We start from the raw sequence: 20,387 nt of genomic DNA on the forward strand, positions 1-20,387 counted from the left end.
ATCCACCACTGAAATTACCTCATATTTCACCATATTAATTCACCACTAAAACTTTATAAGCTTCCTGAATAGCGTGCGTCAACAAGCGAGCGATAAATAAATACAAACCTTTGTCCTCCTCTATCCTTCTGCTATCATTCCAAATAACTGACTAACCTATCCACCACTTAAAATGTACTTGCATGTTTCACTATACTAATTCAACACTAATCCTCTATGGGTCCCGGAGTAGCGTGCTACCCGCCTAAAAAGCGCTTAGACGCCTCGTCAGGGGTAGTAAGCGGTATATAAATGCAATTACAATAAAATTACAATACCTAGGAATTGAAGGCTGATTGAAGTAGATTATGCCTCTGAAGCCTTTACTTCTCAAAGCCAATGAGTATTCCACCCACCACGGCATTATTCCAGTTGTACTGAATGTTCATACTTTTTCAGCGACTAACCTTGCCAAGAGATGAAGGGTTCCAAAATGTTACATAAATTGACCCCATTAATCCTTTTTGGTGTATGATGTACAACATCACCTCTCCACCCTGGCTAATACTTTAATTAAGGTTTATTATTCACGCTCCTCCATCTAGCTAGGTGGAGGGTTTACTGCATTTCAAAGCTGTTGCATAGTTGGGGGATTGGAATTGCAGGACAAGATCTACATAACGGTGTATATTATTGTAGTTGTTTATTAGGATATTAATTTAGCTTATCATATCGTATGACAATTCGTTTTTGTGCAGCATATTCCGAATGGTAACAGTGTGATGGAACTGCATAATTCTATTAACAATCTTTAAAAGAGTCGCTTTATTTTGCAATCATCAACCAGCTTATTTGAAAAGTGAAAGGACCTTGTAGCAGGAGGATCACAGGAATGCTTAGGTATTCAGTTCAATTGTTACAATCTTTTTTACTAAATGAGAGAGTGCATGTGCAGTGCTGCGGTGATACACATGAGTAGATTCTAGGCTTTTCTGACCGAGTTCACAGTTAAAGTTCAGTAAAGCGTAATGACAGAGAATGCTAAATGGCATGGCGTAACAACTGAGCAGGACACCTTACTTAGATTAAACTATGTCTGCATGTTCGAAAAGCATGTGTATGTAGAACAAAAATTAAAAAGTACACTGAACAGTATGGATTGCATAGCTATACTGGCATGTCTCCTGCTGTGACATGTGGATTCGTTCGAAACACTTCACTGCAAATTATAGCATGTCAGATCACAATATTTGCACTGGTATTTCTGTGAACTTTTTACTGTTTTCACATATTTTTCTGTCAGAAAATTGTGTTTTTGTTGAGAGAGATTTCCGCCAAATTATACAGTGTTTGTCATTTTGGAGTCCACTGTAACCATATTACATCATCTTGACCCCATTCATAATTCAGAATTTTCCGTCCACACTGATTAAAGTGACCTGACCACCACCAAAATGTATTTTTGTTTAAAGTCTGCACTAAACCCACCCCATCCTGCCATCTTACGCCTTAGACACTGGCAGGATTTCCTCTGTTACGAGGGAATGTGTAGAGCTTTTAAATAATGCATCTTTAAGTATTCAACCAAGTCAAGAATTGTGTTAAATATACAGAGGTGATATAAATGTGGGTGTTAGTCCGAAAGCTAGCGGTAATATTTAACAAGTATTTAGCTAACCAAATTGGTGTCTTTTTCTTTTCAACAGTTTGGTGCCTCAGGTCCAAGAGTTCTCATACCACCTGCAGTCTAAGTCTCATATTCGTGCATTCTACAAGTAGTTAGTAGTTAATATTGGGTGTGCATATTACACTACTTCACAATTGCAAGGCCGGTAGTGCCATGCCTGAGAATGGTGCTACACTGACTACTTTGCCGATGTACCTGTTCCTCCTGTGGCTGCCTGGCAGGACACAGAGCTATTGACGAACATTGTGGGTCTGCAGGCGCTTTAAGAGTTTTGGGTATTTCCATTCTCCCCCCCTCCCTCCCCCCCCCCCCCCCCCCCCCGGCTTGAAGTGTAAACACCTTCATAGGGGAAGAGAAATCACTGAGATTCCCCCGGAAAAGTACACTTCAGTAATCCACAGGATGACCTTTTGTGAGGTATGCAAGTACCACCAGTGAAAGGGAGATGCAATGGTTCCCTTTAAGGGGCCCTACAAGGGAAGCCCATTGATGCCATGCTCTGCCTGCTGTTGCTTAGGAATCCATTGGAAGTTTCTTGAAATTACTGAGGGACTCTAGTGCGGGGTGGACAGGTCCTATCCCAGCATCAACAGGGTTCAGGAGTCTGTACAATATCCCCTAGAATACCGTGCATATGCAACATACTCTGTGACTACTTTATGGCTAACTAATCCCCAGGGAGGATGGTAAACTGGGGGGCTGCTGCGAGGTCAAAGCGAGGGAGTCCAACCCCTAACCAGCCTTACCACCTTTTCATATTGGAAGCTGGGGTGGAGCACTTCCACCCCATTCCCACCACGGAAGTCTGGCAGACTATAGGCGGAGGTGGTGATGCCACCAACAGATGATGGGTGCAAGTCCCCCCTTTGCTTTTGTATGTTAATTAGTGCTTCCGAGACAAGTCTTGCACTCAAAACACAGCCTGAAGTCTGCTTCTCACAATCTAGGCAGAGGCTCTTCCCCATTGCTGTAATCCTCGGTGGCCCTGAGATTGTACGTAAAAGTAGGTGTTGAGATTCTATGTGCAGTGAAAGAAATCTATGTTTAGAAAACGTTAAGTCACGATGGCTCATTTATTTGTGCTTGCTTTTCAGAAATAATTGGTCTCCTTTACCTCGACCTTTTTGAAGTTTGTTTTGTGTCCCAGGAAGTTTCCAGAATGCGTGATACAATATTGTTAATACTATTCTTTTGAGCACGCTGAAGTAATAGATCACACATGCACTATATAAAATAGCTAACGAAAATGTTAGCGTGCTGTGGAGGTACATTGCTCAATGTGAATAAACGAATAGATAAGACAAAGGCTACATCAGTAGATCTAGCAAGAAATATGGAATAATGGCTGAATGCCAACCAAGAAAACAGAAAAATGTTACTCTCTCCGCAAGACAGAAGTCATTACCATAATGAATTCAGCTCGGATTTCTGTGTTTTCTTTTCCCGTTTCTTCATTCTTCTACATAGCTTGTCCTTTTCAACAAATACATTAAAAAAAATTCAAGAAATGCTCCCTGTAGCGTGCTGTCAGTTTTAGTCTATTATTCAATTTCTCTATCTCTGAGTAATGGTTGTTTTCTTGCCAGTAGAGCATGGCACACGCTGCACTCTGGGAACATGTTCGAGAAAAAAGAATACTTCCATAAACAGGTTTTTTCGCAGATGGTCTGTGTGGCAGAGTTAGCAGAACGTTCCCTCTGGCACCTCGTAGGAACAGTACAGTCAGACATTAAAACATTTATTAAAGGCAGCCTTCCTATCAGCCATCCTGTCAATTATATGATGTATCTGTGTTCTGTGGATTAGTGGTGTGGTGAAGGGTCAAATGGGACGAAGTCCATATTCTGCCGAAAAATGCACAAACACAAGACAGTAGCGAGTTGTGTGGTCCATACTCGCATAATAGCGGTAACACAAGAAGGATTTGAAAAATCCCTCCAGATGGTAAACAATATCGATGTGTCCTTTTTCAGGCAGCCATAGAAATGTCTCATGCATTTGTATTTTTGTGCCTGCCAGTTATGCGAATATTCATATTACCTTCATTGAAATATTTGTAGCGAAGCACTTGTGTACCGCTTGTTGAGTATCGCAGAGTACCACTTCCATGGTTAGTTAGAACTCTCTTTCAGCTGACCTCCCTCCTAGAAGGAAGCCTTTGACAAGATGTCAAGCAGTGTGTGCTACCAATATGTCAACAACTAGCCTTCTCATGTAACTCGCATTTCTCTAGAGTTCCCTCTCTTGCATTTTGTCATGCTTCATGGTGAGTTTGCCACTGTGGACATCGCTGCCCTTCTTGGCTTGCCAGATGTCGATCTAGGACATAATGCATTTAAGGCCTAGCTTTTTGACCGTCTTATCCATGTGTGCAGCAGTTTTACTCCCTGGTATCAGCTTTCACCAACAGTGATGATTTATAACCACTTGATCGAGTGATTGGCGTTAATAAATTTAGTCAATCATTCTTTGGGGTTGTTTTCTCTTGCCTTTTGACTCTTTATTGAACTCTGCAATATTTTGTGGACTTACCCTTTGGATGAAATTCTATTGCTTTTCGTCAAAATCAGATTTCTGGATACTCCTGTCTCATGGCTGTTGATATGTGCTCCAAAATCATTGGATATGTTAATCATGTGGTGTTTTAATACCCTAAAACAACATTAGTCATTATGTTGTTGGTCATCGAAGAGCACTCCTGTGCTCCATTGTTGTTCTGTAAGGCATACACTGAGGTCATCTTATGGGCGGGTAGGTAGGCCCTAGCCGTTGATGGTGTATCTTTGCAGGCAATGCACCTTCCAAAGCAACCTATGGAGTTAGGATCTAACTTTTTTCTGAATTTTTCATAAAATCAGTAGCTGACTGGGCTTTGCAAGGGTAACCTTTCGAGTTTAACTTTGAACTGTTTGCACCCTGTTTTATCAAACACCCAGCCGTTACCGCTTCGAATAAACTCATGTAGCGTGGTAATAATCTTGCAAATGTATTTTCTGTAATCCACCATTTCCATCTCTCTGCACTTTCTAGATAGGAGCAGGGCCACTGCTTTTTACTTTTTCATGGCAAGACGTGTGTGATTAAATAGTTTGATGGACTTTGTTGAAGCAGTCTCGTTATTTGATACTAATTTATTCGGGGCTCGGATGGAGCGTTACTTCAGCTGCTTACTGGTGGTGCATTAAAACATCAAAAATGTTTCTACAAAGAGAACTCAGCCCCGTTGTGGGAGTTTTAAGTGTTTTGAAGGGGAAAAGGCTTGCAAAGAGTGCTCTAAAATGTAATTATCAAAACAAGCATTGGTAAAGACAGTAGGTAGGACTTTTTAGCTGAAAGTGTCGCTTTAGCTACTGGTGAATTTAGGCACTCAATAACTAATAACCATGAAGATGACGAGGAATTAAAAGAGGCGAGCAATCCTTGGAATAGAAATCGTCGTAGGATGCTACTTCTTTATCCATAACTCTTTTGCTTTCTATTTGTTTTTCTTTCAGCGCACTAACTTACTTAAACTATCAGGGCAAAGGCCAGCGCTTATCCTGAGATTAGAATCAGACTATATAGGGCCAGATGCATCAAAGGGTTTTGCCCATTCTGTGTCTATGGGAAAATGTGTTCATGCATATGGGCCTTAAACTGTAAATCTAATCCAGTGACCGGTCTCCAGTATTTAAAAAAATATATTATTTGTCATTCGTGACTTTTTTTTACCTGCTGTGTTAACAGCCAACACAGTAAATTCCTATTGTCTTGATAAATGTATAAGCAGGTGGCAAACATCACCCGTTTCTAAAATTGTGATGGTTTTAATTAACTATATGTTAAAAATGTATATGATGATGTGCCGTGGGGACACTATGCGAAAGTTAGCAGGACACCTTGCCTTTGCTGATATCTGTTGGTATGATGCTGTACCATTGTTTCGACTGCCATCTTTGTCGGGAAGGCCCAAGGACATGAGGGTGCTAGAACTTTATTGCAAATCCCTGTAGAAACACAGGCAATCTTTCCTATGCTACATCACTTCATTAGGACAGTTAAGTGACATTACTCTTAAAATGTTCTCCATATAAATTGAGTTTCTTCTGAAGTTGGGGAAAATAAAAGGACTGCTGCGGCCTTCTCAAAATCCAGAGTGTGGTGCATCAGTCATTATTGTCTCTGATGTCCAATTATTTCATGTATCATTTTGTTGCATGGTTATGATGTAAGCTATACCAGCCTAAATCCAGGTATGAGAAATTAGCCTTGAAGTTCAACCAGCTCCTTTGGCCATAAATATTGGAGCGATTTTCAAAATCATTTGTCCTCTTTACAGACAAGTAGGAATAGTAGGGAAAGGCGATTGTGGTTTACCCTGTGTAACTCAGTCTGATACTGAAAGCCTTTATTTGAAGGACAAAGAAGCATCATGACTTTTTTCGTCGAAGAGTTCTATTAAGTGGGTTGTTTAGTGTTTCCATTTAACTATGTGCATTGGTAAAAAAAAAATCTGCCTTCTGCTGTGTTGAATATTAAGCACAAAATGTAAGTGTGTCTAATGTGTTCACCATAATACCTTGGTTTGTTAGTTAATTTGGCATGTAATCATTAAGCATTGCTTTTGTATTTTCTTTAAACCCTTATTAGAAGAGAAACTCTAAACCAAAGCTTAGAATTCTATTTAGGCTTATCGATCGGGTCAACCCTTCTTTTTTCCTCCTCCCAGCTTTGGGCCTGCTACTGAGCGCTCTAGGACATACTGAAGTAAAGTTTAAGGTTACTGTTGCAATATTTGTATAAATAAAATCCACAACACTCAAAAATGGGGTTTTACTTTACATCTGATTGCAAATCCTGTGATGAACATATGTACTCGGGCTATGAGGATTTAAAGCAAAGAAACATTAGTCATTTGCCCCTTAGTGTTTCTTCTGCTACCCTGGTTGTGTGTTGTTCTTTTTCCGTTGCCGGTGGAGTTATGATGGCACCGAATTTACATCTGGAAATCAGACTGAACTTGTGTCTTGATCAGACTCTAAACATTAAATTGTGTGTTTGTTATAGCTGACTTTAGTTTTAAAAAATATATCTGCCTATCTTTCATAATTCATAAGAACTAAATGGTTCAGCTTTTTCTTCCTCAGGGTTAAATAGCAAGAGGAAACGTTCAGGAGTCCAATCATGGCACCCAGAAAGCGAAGCAGTCGTGGGATCTCCTTCATCTTCTGCTGTTTCCGAAATAATGACCACCCAGAAATCACTTACAGACTGCGCCAGGACAGTGGGTTTGCCCTGCAGAGCATGGAGCCAGCATTGCCGATGCCCCCAGTTGAAGAACTGGATACCATGTTCACAGAACTTGTGGTAAGTTTCAAATTAATTCAGATGGAGTGGAATGAAGATCCCTCATGTTGGTCAGTTGATAATTTAGTGCAAATTATCAACCGAAAATTATTCTTAATTTGGCTGTGATCTACAAGCACAGCTGTCTGACTTGAGGCTAAGCACTGGACCTTAGATGGCCCAATGGGTGCCTGAGAGCTTTTTGTGGAGTTGCATGAGTGCCTCTGGGCTGTGAAGCAGCAGTTAGTAAAGTTAGTAACCCGAACTTCAGTACATTGATGCTTGCATGCGGGAGTTCCAGATCTTGCTTACTTGAGTCCACTCTTTTGCAACTTCTGCTTAAACCCAGGTTAATCAAGATGTGTGATACTCCTCTGGTATATTTGTGTACATGTGGAGGTACCCTGGCTTCCAACATGTTGTATGTCTAATTCAAGATTTGTATCTGAGTACTGGTGGGCTTTCTTGCCTAGTGTCGGAATATATGTTCAAAGCAAGCCACACTTGGACAATATTGTGAAAATACTAATATTTCTGTAATATTAGATTATTACTGCTCTACTTACAAAACATGTGCACCACTTTCGGCTGGTCCAAAATGTGGCTTTTATGGTCATGTCTAGTTTTTCCTTGCTGATCATGTATTTGTAGTTCTTAATCACCTTCACAAGAAAGAATGCTAGGTGTATGTATGTCACTTTCTAATAGCAAAGAATCTCTCTACACATCCGCCCACCTCACAATTTTAGTACCACATAAGCTCACTTAATTATGAACCCTTCTGTTAGAGTGAGATTTGAGGCAGAGAGTCATGTGGAGGAGATTGCTCCGATGGGAGTAAGGCTGCACGTGCCCACGAGGTTGAATGCTCAGTCTTGCCACTGGTTGGCAATGTTCCCAATAGGTTTCTTTTTGATTGAGAGGGCATATTTTTAGGGAGGTAAGCACCCTGTTCACACTCAGGGTAGCCTGGTGTGTTGATTGCACTTTGCTTTTTGCTGGATTTTGGCAGCGGGCACTCTGAAAGAAGTAATCCTATTGCTCTAGTATACCATTTGTGTTGACTGATCATCATTTCAATGGTTCACCTCTTTCCTGGTTAATAGAACTCTCTGAGTTAAACTAGCATCCTGCTTACCCCTTGTCACTGGCAAACGTCACCTGAGCAGTTCTCCTCGGCCGCTGACCCCTTTTCAATGTTAGTTTGACTGCTATGGTGATCGTCCTTGACAGTGAGGATCTGAATTGTTCTAAGTATGCTGTATACTCGGACACTTGAAATAAAGGCCGCAGTGCATAAGGAAATGAAAACCTACCTATGTTCAAAGCTCATTGCATCAGTGATGGCTCTGTTCAAATTCCTTAATGATGTAGGCCCTACAGCGGGGATCTGTAGAGTGAACTACACTCCTCCTTGGTTGTCCCGTGCTTTATCGACTCCACTTCATAAAATCACTAATCTGGATATGATCAAAGACATGATGAGCCTGATCTTGATCCCTCATGTCAACAGTTTCACCATGATTGCTTCTGTGGTGTACATATGCTTGGAATCGTGATTCTACCAATTCCAACACAGCAGATTGCTGCCATATCCATGTTTTATCCCACGTGGACTATTTTCAAGGACTGTTTGTGGGACGTTGGCCGCGGTTTAATGAGTCCAAAATCATGTGGCCCATATCACTCCAGATTTAAGATGCATTGACCACATGCCTTCTTGCTGTTGATGCGTATCTGCAGATTACCGATAGGACATAGTCCAATTCAAGTCAGCCTCCGAAGCCCACCAGGCCCTTGTTGATGATCTACTGTATTACCCTGTTCTCATTGGTGCCGCCTATAAAATGTGAAATGGTGTAGTGTGTCGGTTGCATAGCCATTTCTATGAAATGCACTCCATTACCTCACCAAACTGCGGGTAACCTACCCGCTATACATACACCTAAGATCATCGAACCAGAACGTTCTTTGCTCCCATCCCGTAATATTTAAGCCTGTTTGGGGAAGAACCCTTCTAGTAGTTCAAGGCTGTTCCTTTTTAAATTCTCTCCCTCTACTGCAAGCCATGAAGCATTGTAGAGAAAATCCATGACCAGACTAAACACTCACCTCTGACTGGTTGTAGTCTAGCACAGCTGGGGACTTCAGGAAGCTGCTCATTCATCACCCTTTTGGCGCTGGTCTGGTGAGCGCTCACCGCCCGCCCCTTCCCAGAGTATTTGGAGGCAGCCGCAAGCCTGCATTGAGCGCAACATAAAACAATTGGTTGAAGATAAATGTTATAAAAATGTAAACATAACTCGTTATGTTGCTGCCCCGTTTTCATCTTAATCGTTAATATAAATTGAGAAGTTGTTGCATTTGATTGTTTGCGCTTTCAGCCATTTTAAATATCGAGATGGTTGAAGAGCCTTTTGGAGAAGTAATTTAATGCAGCCACATAAATCCTCATTCCTGCGCTGCCTCCTGGCTTTCTCCCTTGGTTTCATTCAGTAGAGTCTAAATTTAGTGCTTACAACAGCACTACCCGTTCCTGTCAGTGAGTCACACAGGGCGTGGGCCCACGGAACCTAGTCCTTTAATTTATTGTTCCCCTTAAAATTCTATATTACTTCACTAAATGTAACCCTGATTCGAGGCCAGTCACCTGTGAATGCAGCGATATGCATCTGGAAAAAAGCAGTGGAGTCAGCATTTTCCTCCAGGTGCACCATATCTCTGGGTTATAACATAACATAAGTATTTGTAAAGCGCACGTTCACCCACGTGTATATTGTCGCTGAATAACAGATGTTTATTGATAGCCAACTGAATGGTACTCATTTTATCTACCTCAGAAGGATAAAAGGCTGAGTGGGCCCGCAGACATTTGAACCTGTGACCATGAGGTCGAACACAGCCCCCTACAATGGACGAATAAGTCCACTACAGCACCAGACCCGGCCCCATTTCATGATAAAGTTTGAGTTAAAGTTTTATTGTTGGGCCTTTCCGAGTGACAAAGTCAGTTTTCACTTTGAACATGAAAAGAGCATCTAAGCAAAATCTGCTCATAGTGGTTACTGGACTTTTTTTTTTTTTTTTTTTAAAGAGCGGAGGTCCTGGCCAATAAAGTCATCTTACTAGTGGGAGTGTGATAGTCTGTCTTTAATAAAACAGCAAATGCTGACAGATCGAACACTTTGAAGGGTCCCTTTAGTGTTCCTGTTGCGCCTAAACGCCCAGGTTTTATTAGTTCCATTGCCACGGTCTGCTCCTGGCACGTGCTATACCTTCACAGGGGCGGTGCCAGCAATAGAAGGTGGCCCTTTACGGTACAGTGCAGAAGACTTCCGGTATTTTTCGAATGGACATCAGCCAATAGCCCCATCGGGGCTAGAAGTTAACGCAGTCTCCGAAGCTCTGCTGCTGGGCTAGGGTGGTAACCCCACCATGGGCGCGGAGAACAATGGCTGAGACCTGCCCGACAGGCTGCCGTTGACTAAAGGCCCCGTTTAATGGCATTAACTTTGAAAGCGACAGTTCAGCTGTTTGCCCGCCAGGCTTATCTGTAGAAGAACCACAACAGCTCGACAATAGGAAATACTGTTAAAAACGCTTATCTTGCGTTAGGTAGGTATACGCTGCTCCTTCACCTTTCACATCCTATTTGCACGAGGCGTTTTCAGAAAACTGTCTTTGAAATAAAAGTGCATTTGGCTGGAAAGTAGATTGAATCATGTAGACAAGTGTTGCCATGGCGCTCGCGCAGGCCTAACAAGATAAGACACACACGGGCAACGTAAATTGCGGTCAGGGCAGTGTGTTTGAGCAGGGTTGCAATTGGGGAAACAACTTTCTACCCTCTAGGAGTGGTGGCGGGAGGTAGGTGGGGGGCGTTCTGCAAGGAAAAAATGTATTAAAGCGGGACAAAAAAAGTGAAAGAAAGCAGCCTATCATCACTAATGACGTCCGTGTTCAGATTTTTTATTAGAGATCACGTTTGGAAATAACAGCCGTAATAAAAGCAGCGACAGGTAAAGGGGTGACTTACCCTCAGCTCAAGCTTGTTTGCAAGCACGAGCGCAAAGACCGGAAGTGCATGCCTGCCCCACGGCCTTGTATACAGAAGGACGGTTTTCTTTGTGATGTTGTGAATGAAAATTTATTCCTGCAAATAAGGTCGGTTTTGTGGCCTACTAGCTGCAACAGCACTCGGTAGCTGTTAAATAATATATCTAAAAAATGTATTTTATTGCGATTTAACTACAAAAAGAGACTGTGGCAATATGAGGGAATATTCTCAAACAACGAAGTGCAAACGGCTTGGACAGTTAAACAGGTTGAAAGATTCTTGCGTGTCCAGTTTTTACTTGGTATGGTACAAATCTTATATTTTGTAAACTAGAGCAGTAGAAGTTTTTGTCTTACTGACATTTGGTTTCTGTACCTCGAACACCCTAGCAATAGCATCACTCCTCTGCATAGTCACCCTAAACAGAAAATACCCTGTTCTACGGTAGAAAAACAATTTCTGCCTTACTGTTTTTTTTAATCTTTTTAGGTACTCTTGCCTCTTCCCTTCCCAATTATCAATTCCAGTAGTTCCTCAGCACACTTGGTGTCACTGAACAGTTGTTGTTATCAGTTCTATCGTAATATCAGTCCTAAACCTCCACCCTTTCATGCTTGGTTTGATAGGCTAGTCTATGGCTCCTCACCAGACTTGTCTAGGTAAAGGGGGTTCTCATTCTCCATTGAGATCTGTTGGCTGATCAAAACCACTAGCTCACCACCCTTTGACCTCACCCGTCCGATTGCTTCCTGAAACCAGTTTCCATGGCACTTTTCACAAATCACTTAGGCTTTTAATTTGTTTCATTGAAGCCTTTGTTTCTATTTGCTTGTTTGAACCTTTTGAGTCTTCAGCGCCTTGGTAGATCATTTTGCAGTTGTACTTGAATTAAGTTTGGGCCTTTCCTGTAGATGTTCTTATGAGCAGTAAAAAGGACCTTCAAGATGGAGTGCCTGGCCATGGGCAGCCAGTGGAGCACTTGGACAACCACTGTGTTGTAGTTGCAAAAATGTTTGAGTTGTTTTGCCACCGTCTTTTTCATCCTAGCCATCTTCCACGGGTTTGGTAACTAAAGGTCATATGTTTCTCAAAGGTCCTAAAGTGGGTCTTGTGTAGGCATGGGCGGAAAATCCGTTCCGCTCGCGGATTTTGCGGATTTTCGGGAAATCCGCAATCCGCGAGATTTGCGAATTTCCTGCAAAATCCGCAAATCCGCGAGCAGCGGATTTTGCTCGCACTGCTCGCACTGTTCGCGTGAGTTCGCGCCCCGCGAATAAGTGCGAAATTGCAGAAATACGATCTAAGCAAAACTGAAAGTAACTACTTACCAGGTTCAAAAGTTCAGGCACATCATTAGTAGCCATTTCCTGTAGTGCTTCCTGAGGGGCCCCTCCAGAGTTCAGTTGCCAGTTGCAACTATTATGTGACCCTGCTCTGAACCTCAGAATAGTTACACATATGCCACAAAGGTCCTGAATTACAGCTAAGGGAGACAAGCAGGAGCCAGGCTGGAAGTTAAAATCCATTAATCAGCCCCTAATTCATTATTGTCAGTTGGGGCAGGGCAGGTGTTGTAACTAATTTTGCAACAATGAAAGCACTTAGCAAGTGCAAAAGATCACTAATCAGGGCGCACTAAGGAAGCAGGTGCCAGCTAAAAAAATATTCTGTGACACATTAATCAGCCCCAAATTAATTCAGGTCACTTGAGGCAGGGAAGGTGTGCTTTGCTTTGCCGAAAATAATGTACACTGGACAACCAGAGGGTGTGGTGATGAAACAGAGGGTGGCATGGGTGGGCCAGAGGGTGGCATGAGTAGTCAGAGAGTGGCAGTGGTGACAGAGAGTGGCAGTGATGAAGAAGAGTGTCCCAAACAGGTTGGACACGTAGAAACAACAAGTTCGCAAAACTTGCGACCCGACAGGTAAGTTCGCAAATTGCGAAATTGTAAAAACCCTCGCGAACTGGCAGAAACACGGGCGAACACAAAAAAAAAAAAAAATCCGCAAATTCGCGGGAATTCGCGGATTTTGCGGATTGCGAGTTTGCAAATCCGCAAATTCGCGGATTGCCAATCCGCAAAATCCGCTCATGCCTAGTCTTGTGGCAGTCAGAAGATTCCACAAATGTGCTCTCTGCTTCTGATATATCATTGAATGAGCTCTGCTGCTATCAGATCAGTAATTTAGGCACCCTGGTGTAAACCACAAAGCATTGTCACGCAATATTGTAATGTCCGAGCCTAGGTAGCGACATCTCTGATAAACACAAGATCTTTCATGTGTTACCTCTAGCACTGCACGTGATACAGCAGAGAGAGAACTCGTTCTATTTTGGAAATTGATACAGTAAGCAGGGTTTCCTCTAAGCATGCTCTCATCTGTAAGTCTGCCTGACAAAGGTTTGGCAGCAGTGCATTGTTTTATGGTACCCTACCTTCCTCTGCATACTACGGCATTGCAGACAATTCCAGGTGAAATGACACAATGGTAAGCATCTTCTCTGCATTTTTGGTGGAAGACAAGTTTGCATTTCCAGCGTTGGATTGTTAGTTAAGCCCTTGTTAATAATTATAAGTCTTCCACAGAAGTCTTGCACACTGGTCTCCTGAAGGTTCCCCATGTCAACTACCACCTTGACCGTACCAACATTTAACTATCATCAGTCTTTACCTCATTAATGAACGTCTGTATACCCAATCTTCAGCAGGTGCCTCTGTAAGACTTCTATCCAGAAGGAAGTACTGATCTAATGGTGTGATATTCTGAATGCATTTGAGAGCGTATTCTGACTGGTACATCATCAAAAGGGTCGAATTTTAGTCTGCCGATAGCCTCCCTATTCGTCCTTTCCATGTGTCTGTAAACCGATTTGCTACCCACATAGGGGAAGGTTATTTCTTTCTACGTTGTGTGTGGAAGTTCGCTTTCGGTCTTGCCCAGTCTTGTAATGTGGAGTGTAGGATCCTGGAATACAGTAGCCATTTGTCCACTTCCATGAGCGTTTCCACGCCGGGAGCATAATCGGTAATTGAAAGACAGTGGTGAAGTCAGTTCAAGTACACTTTGCTACATTCTACTTCTAACCCACAATTCTTTAGCATATTTTTTTCTAGAGTAACTTTTCTAGGTGCCATTTTAGGTGCCAACATCTATTGATTCACACAGGAGCATTTGTGATCTTCCCCTTTTACAACCAGCTTATGTGTGATGGCGACCAAAATGCACAGAATCAGTTTTCACCCCAACCCCCATCTCAGAGAAATGTCATCAGGGCTTTCACCATGCAGAAAGCCTTTTCAAACTGTAAGCTCTCAGAAATAATTGACATAGTCCCGCAAGTGAACCTTGTACCTTTTTCTTTCTACCTAAGCACAAGCAATCTGCCACCGTCATGTTTGCTCTAGGCCCAGTGCATCAATATTTCAGAAGCTGCTGGCAATGACATTGTGTTTACTAATTTGCTACTGCTGACTGCGTTTCTGTTCTTTCCAGTCAACATTTGGAACGCCAGACATCAGTTACTTAACTGATAGCACACTACAAAGACAATCTATTGAGTGTTCTTTTAGTTTGGAGTTTTAATGAAACTGAGACAATGTGGAAAAGCTTCAAAACCTTGTACAAAAACATTAAACGGCAGTAATTAATGAAACACAAAGTTTGTACAATTAAAGCACTGTTCTTCATCTGTATGAAAAATCCAATCTTTTCTCCTTTCCCATAAGTGAAAAATGGAAATTTTAGGCTTTTATCTCTATGATTATCACATTTCCAAGTCTTGCTATTAAGTATATCTATCAGGTGCGCAAGTTTAATCTTAAGGAAATGGCGCCACGCCCTTGTAGCCTTGAAACATGGTGATTGGTTGTACAGTGTTTTTCGAGCTTCAAAAAAAGATTGTAGCTTCTCCAAAAAAAGGTTGAGTTCTGTGACCCATGTAGTGGCTGAACTTTGTTGCTGTGAACATGCCAGTCCAATGATTTCAAGAATTTATTGACTTTCAACTACCAGGCTTGTGAAAGTCTGGGCGTTTGGCAAGGACTCGGGTATCCACCAGAATGGCTGGATATCTGAGTACTGGATGGTTCGAGATCCCAGCATTCTAAATAAAAAAACAAATGGGCAGAAGAATGACAAACTAGATTTACTATAGCCAAATAGCGGAATTACCTGCTAGTGGATCTGAGAAAAGTCACCTATTAAGATATTTCCAAGAGTGCCATGAAAGCGCTCCTTCTGAAGTCTGTGACAGGTGTGAGATGCTGTCTTCGATATCTATCCTGGTAGCTGAATTCCATATGGTTTTTGCACTATGTAAATCTCACTTGACTTGTGTACTTCAGGTGGGAGCTACTGCAAACACATAATGATTGGAGTAATATGCTCCATCTCAGAGTGCCTTATGCGTCCATAAGTAACACTTACTTCTAAGGGAGGGTGGATGCTTTTATCCAAACCCATCAGTAAGGTGCTGCCGCTGTCATACTAATGACACCAAGTTTATTGGGCAAGAATAGGACATGCTTCTTGGACTATTACATGAATATTCAAGGAGGACTAGTCTAAGTTGGAAGACCAACCCCACAAGAGAAGAATAAGAAAAATCTTGTTTCATAATGATTTATTTCTAAACTTGCGGCGACTGTTTAGACTTCCACATTGGCTGATCCTCATGAGGTGGACTCCACCTTTAATAACACCTGGGCATCACTTGCATACGAATGAATGGTGACACCACGCTCAGCAACCGGTTCTCCCAAAGGTTTCATGTAGAGATTGAAAGGGGCAGACCAACAGAAACCCTGAGGCATTTACTGTAATATAAGACATTTTGAAAAGCGGGGACGTCGAGGATCCCTTCTGGATGCACTGTTGCAACTCTTCATGAAAGAAAAAAAAACATTCCAGGAGCCTTGCGTCAACACCCACCTAGGGTAATAAAGTATTTCCTCTGTCAGACGGATAAAAATCAACTGAGCAATGTAGAAGTATGTACATATGGACAACCCCACCATCAGTTGACTGGCAGATGTTGTCCCCCACCTAGAAGGTGGCTATCTGAACTGCACCAAGAGTGAAAGCTAGACTGCTAATATAATCCGCCATCTTGTTCGATGTGGACTTAAAAAGTCACATGACAACCTTCTCGATTTTCTGTGCCTGGGAAGGGTAGGCTAGTACTGGCTCAAAAATTAGGACCGTTTTAGGTGGATAACTAATGCTAGTTATTATGTACTACATTGACTGTAACAAAACCTTTAGAAAGACAAGGAAGCTATTTGTAGCTTTTGGACTGCCTCACCCTGGAAAACCAGTTTTCAGATTTGGCATTGCCAGTTGGATTTATAGACTTATTTATGTTTTTTAAGCCAAAACCAAAAACACACAACTCTTATGTGCCGAAGGCACATTCCACACTGAAATAGTCAGCCACTATGACTTTCTTTGGCAGCTTTTCACTTGAAGACATGTGTAAAGCTGCAGCATGATCTCCTATCCACACTTTCACCAAACATTACTGTGTGAACACTCATGCCCAACAAGAGGCACAAGTTGAGCAAACTCTCCTTAAAACTTTGTTTCAAACGTCTTCCGCTCCTGCTTAAGAGCCACTGCATTAGGGACATGCATACTGTTTTGCAGTGTATGCAGGGCATGTTATCTAGAGCAGCACATGCTGCAGACTGAAAATGTTACCGGTACTTGACTATAACATTCGGTTTGCAGCTTGTCCTGCTGTAAATAAGCATGTAAACTCCCACCTCCCTAGATACCAACCATGCTGACATTTTTAATAACGATTATCTTTCAAATACATATTTACTTATCAGTACACCAGTGCAGAAAGGCATTCTGCCTCACATCTCTACAAATACTTAATCACTTCTATTTGAAAAGGTTAATTTATTGAGATAATTTATTAAGATGGAGTCTATGCTCTGGTCAATTGTGGGTTTTGGGCTAGGTGTTACGAGTCAACCCAACACCAAGATCTCTACTTCGAAGGCAAAAAGTTACACAAGGTTGAAGCCCAACGCTAGATGACAAAATTGGGTAGAGCATGTGAATCTACAGCACTACAAACTGTAAACTTAGGGTTACAAGTAAGTCATGGTTTCCTTAGTTGAGATGAAGGAAACCAGACCCAATACAACAAAGCTCTTAAAATAAAAAGCAAGAAAAACGGGGGTTCATACACAAGATTTTAAATAAATTTAGCAGGGCCATCTAGCTATGTGGTTTGGTTTAGAGACCAAATAGGGTAGGGATATTTATTGTGGGCTCAATTCAATCGTGGGACGGAAAATGAAAATTTACTAGATGCTTGTGTTCTGGAAATGTCATCTACCAAGAATTTAGTAATAATCATGCAGCTCTCCTGAGAATGTAGCGGAGGCAGAGTGGCTTAGTTTATGACTTCGTTGTTTGGTTTGAAATTAAGTCTTAAACTACTTGTTTACATTAATGATATAAATAATCCCATATACCAACCTTGTCCTTAAGAGCCGACTTTGATTCATTGGTTTTCTTCATACCTTCTTCTACACCGGTTAGTATTATCAGCATGAGGATACGTGGAGGTAAGTTTCAAAGCAAATATGAGTGCTTCAATTTGTTGATTGTGATCAACAAATGCTGTGGTAATATGCAAAGAAGTAGGAAAATGAGAATCCGCACTACTTTCCGTAGAAAGTGAAATAGCCCAAAAGGAGAGTGCATCTCCTACAATAATTATAGGAGGTTTCTTAGAAATGTTAATAGGACTTTGCTGTTATTTTGATGTGAAGTGGGGAGTGGTTGCTCTAAATAACAATAAGTAGAATATGGAAATAATCAGTCCACTCCATCAACTCAAGTAAGACTATTAGGAAGAATACCTTCCCCTCCTGGAACACGTAGGTTTAATATATTGCTATAAATTAGGAGTGCCTTGAAGATCTAACAATTTCCCATGCATACTTTGAAAGGGTGTATTTGGGACGTTTAAAAACAAGATGAAATACAATTTGGAACCATACCAAACCCCAGGAAGAAACTCAGTCATCAAAGGCATCCAACAACTTTGACTTGCTCCCCAGAGGATAATAAATTGGGTGAGGAAAAAAAAGTGATAGGGTTATATGTCTTCAAGTTTGGGGCTGAGGGGAGTTTAGCTACACTTTAGGAGATTCAAATTGTACGTGGCTCAGTGAGCAGGTTTCATAGTTTATTGAAAATCGAGTTGTTGAAATGTTCTGTTTGTAACACGAGTCACAACTTTCAATCCTAGGGACCAGAGAAATTGTGTTCTCACTCCTCTCTGTTTCTTTCTCTTACTTTTGTTTTTACTCTATAGCTTCCCCTCACCCTATGCCCAAAAACTGCTAGCCCCTCTGTTCTTATGTGAAAGCTAGGATGACACACACCTGAATTCGGGGACAGAAGACGATGCTTCGAAGTAATACGACTTCTTTATAGTTGGCAAATACAGGTTATATTTTGCTATTGAAAAATAAAACGCACAGTTTGAACGATCCGTTCTTTCACCTGAAGGTGCCTATTGTGAATTGGAGGAGTGCCCACATGTTTACTTGCTTTGTAATATTTCGTTGTTGGGCTGTTTACCTATCACCTGCACACTACAAACTGATTTGTTTCAGGGCTGGTCCCAAGGAGGCGAACCTGGGGATGAATGGTGAAAAGGTGTGTGCTGAAAAGTGTAAGGAATTTGATTGACTAATATTTTATAAAGGGTAACGTGAAAGAAAGGAGGGAATCACCATTAAATACAGAGGGATTGCAAGCACGACCATGGATGTAGGATAGCTGCTTAAATAATACACTTCACATAATACCACTCAGTGCCACATAATAACACACCACATAATTGCTCTCTACTCAATGCAACATAAATACACTCCACATAAATGCACTCTATGCCACATACCACCAATCAACATAAATGCACTCCACACCATGACACAATTTCACTAAGCATAATTTCACTCAACACCACAGTTCCAGGCCACACAATTCACCTCCACATATTTCCAATGCACACCACATAATTACACATCAAACAACATATTTCAACTCCACAATGTACCTCCAATCCACACCATATAGTGGCACCACCTGAGTACCTACCATTTCGCATCAGCGCATCACCTAAGCATCACGTCCGTCTGCTCTCGGAATCTTGCATCTGTTGATTCTCCCCTAGTGTCCATCCGCTGCTTGTGTTCTAATTAAATGACTGTTTTCAAACCTCCACTTCCCCGTTATTTATGACCCGCTCCCCCATAACAAAAAAAATTATAAGAAATAAGCACAAGAAAAGGCAGGAAAAAGTTGCCAGCAGTGCAAGACAAAAAAACTAGAAGACATTTTTTATGTTAAAATCTTTTTTTAATCAGGTTGTTCAGTTGTATATAATGTCGTCTTTGTTTATATAAAAGTAACAAAACAGCTTAACACTTTTTATTATAAATTTTCAACATGATACACAGCAGCCACAATGCTCTACAACATAGCCAAAAGTTCTGGCTAAACACATAAGGTCCCAAAGGCGAGACCTAATGGCTATGCCAATGCTTGTTAAATTTTGTTGGCCTTTTGAGCTCTGTGGCTGTATTACAGACAGTGCCATGGGAGCGCATCAGGTGAGTGCGCCTGTTGAATGCTCCCATGGAGCAATTTACGGTTAAAAAAAGAAGGCACAAATGCTTGTGTTCCCTCTTCTGTAATTCAGATAGCGACGGTGCACATAAAGCTCCGGCGCTATCTTCAGGGAGTGTTCCTTGGTAACAGTGGGGTGTGACCCCATGCAAATGAGCGAAAGACTTTGCCCCTGCGCCATATGATGGACACAGGCACAGAGGCAAAGAGGCTGTTAGGAAGTGTGCTGAATATGTGCCACTAAAAGGTGGAGCACAGTCTGAGCTTCCGCAGAGTTTAATCTCTGCAAGGGAGGAAAGGGGGTCCCATGGATCCCCTCTGAATTCCCTGCGCAGGAGGGTTAAGTCACTTACTGCAACTGACTGCAGCACGATCTCTGTCCCCCTTTTAACATGCAGGTGGTTGCTCTCTGCACAGAGTGACTGAGTGATTTAAACAGCTGCTATTTATTTCACTAATGCGCTCATCTTGAGACCGCACGAGTTTGCAGCTACCCTGAGGCCAATGCATTAATTGCAGTAGGATGCACTATACCTATTGGTACCTGGCACACCTCGTTAAAGGTGTACCATGGCGCAAACGGGAATAGTGTTTCCATTACGTAATACGGACCGTGGGCACTTTGCTGCCCAATCTGCCGATATGGAGTCTGCCTGGCCCCTTTCAGGCAATCCCAAA

General features: G+C 41.8%; 1 protein-coding gene across 4 annotated transcripts in view; it reads left to right on the plus strand.

Annotated features, from left to right (window-relative positions):
• The window catches only part of DAAM1 (dishevelled associated activator of morphogenesis 1), a 679,460-nt gene that overhangs the window by 316,175 nt on the left and 342,898 nt on the right, over positions 1-20,387 (plus strand). For all 4 annotated transcript variants that reach the window (XM_086938202.1, XM_086938204.1, XM_086938201.1 and 1 more), the window contains one exon: positions 6,793-7,012. In XM_086938202.1, the coding sequence (XP_086794328.1) occupies positions 6,830-7,012 (183 nt within the window). In that variant the 5' untranslated portion in view covers positions 6,793-6,829. The remainder of the gene's footprint in view (positions 1-6,792; positions 7,013-20,387) is intronic.

The sequence above is a fragment of the Lissotriton vulgaris genome, chromosome 9, assembly GCF_964263255.1.
Source record: "Lissotriton vulgaris chromosome 9, aLisVul1.2, whole genome shotgun sequence".
In the NCBI taxonomy this organism is placed as follows: domain Eukaryota; kingdom Metazoa; phylum Chordata; class Amphibia; order Caudata; family Salamandridae; genus Lissotriton; species Lissotriton vulgaris.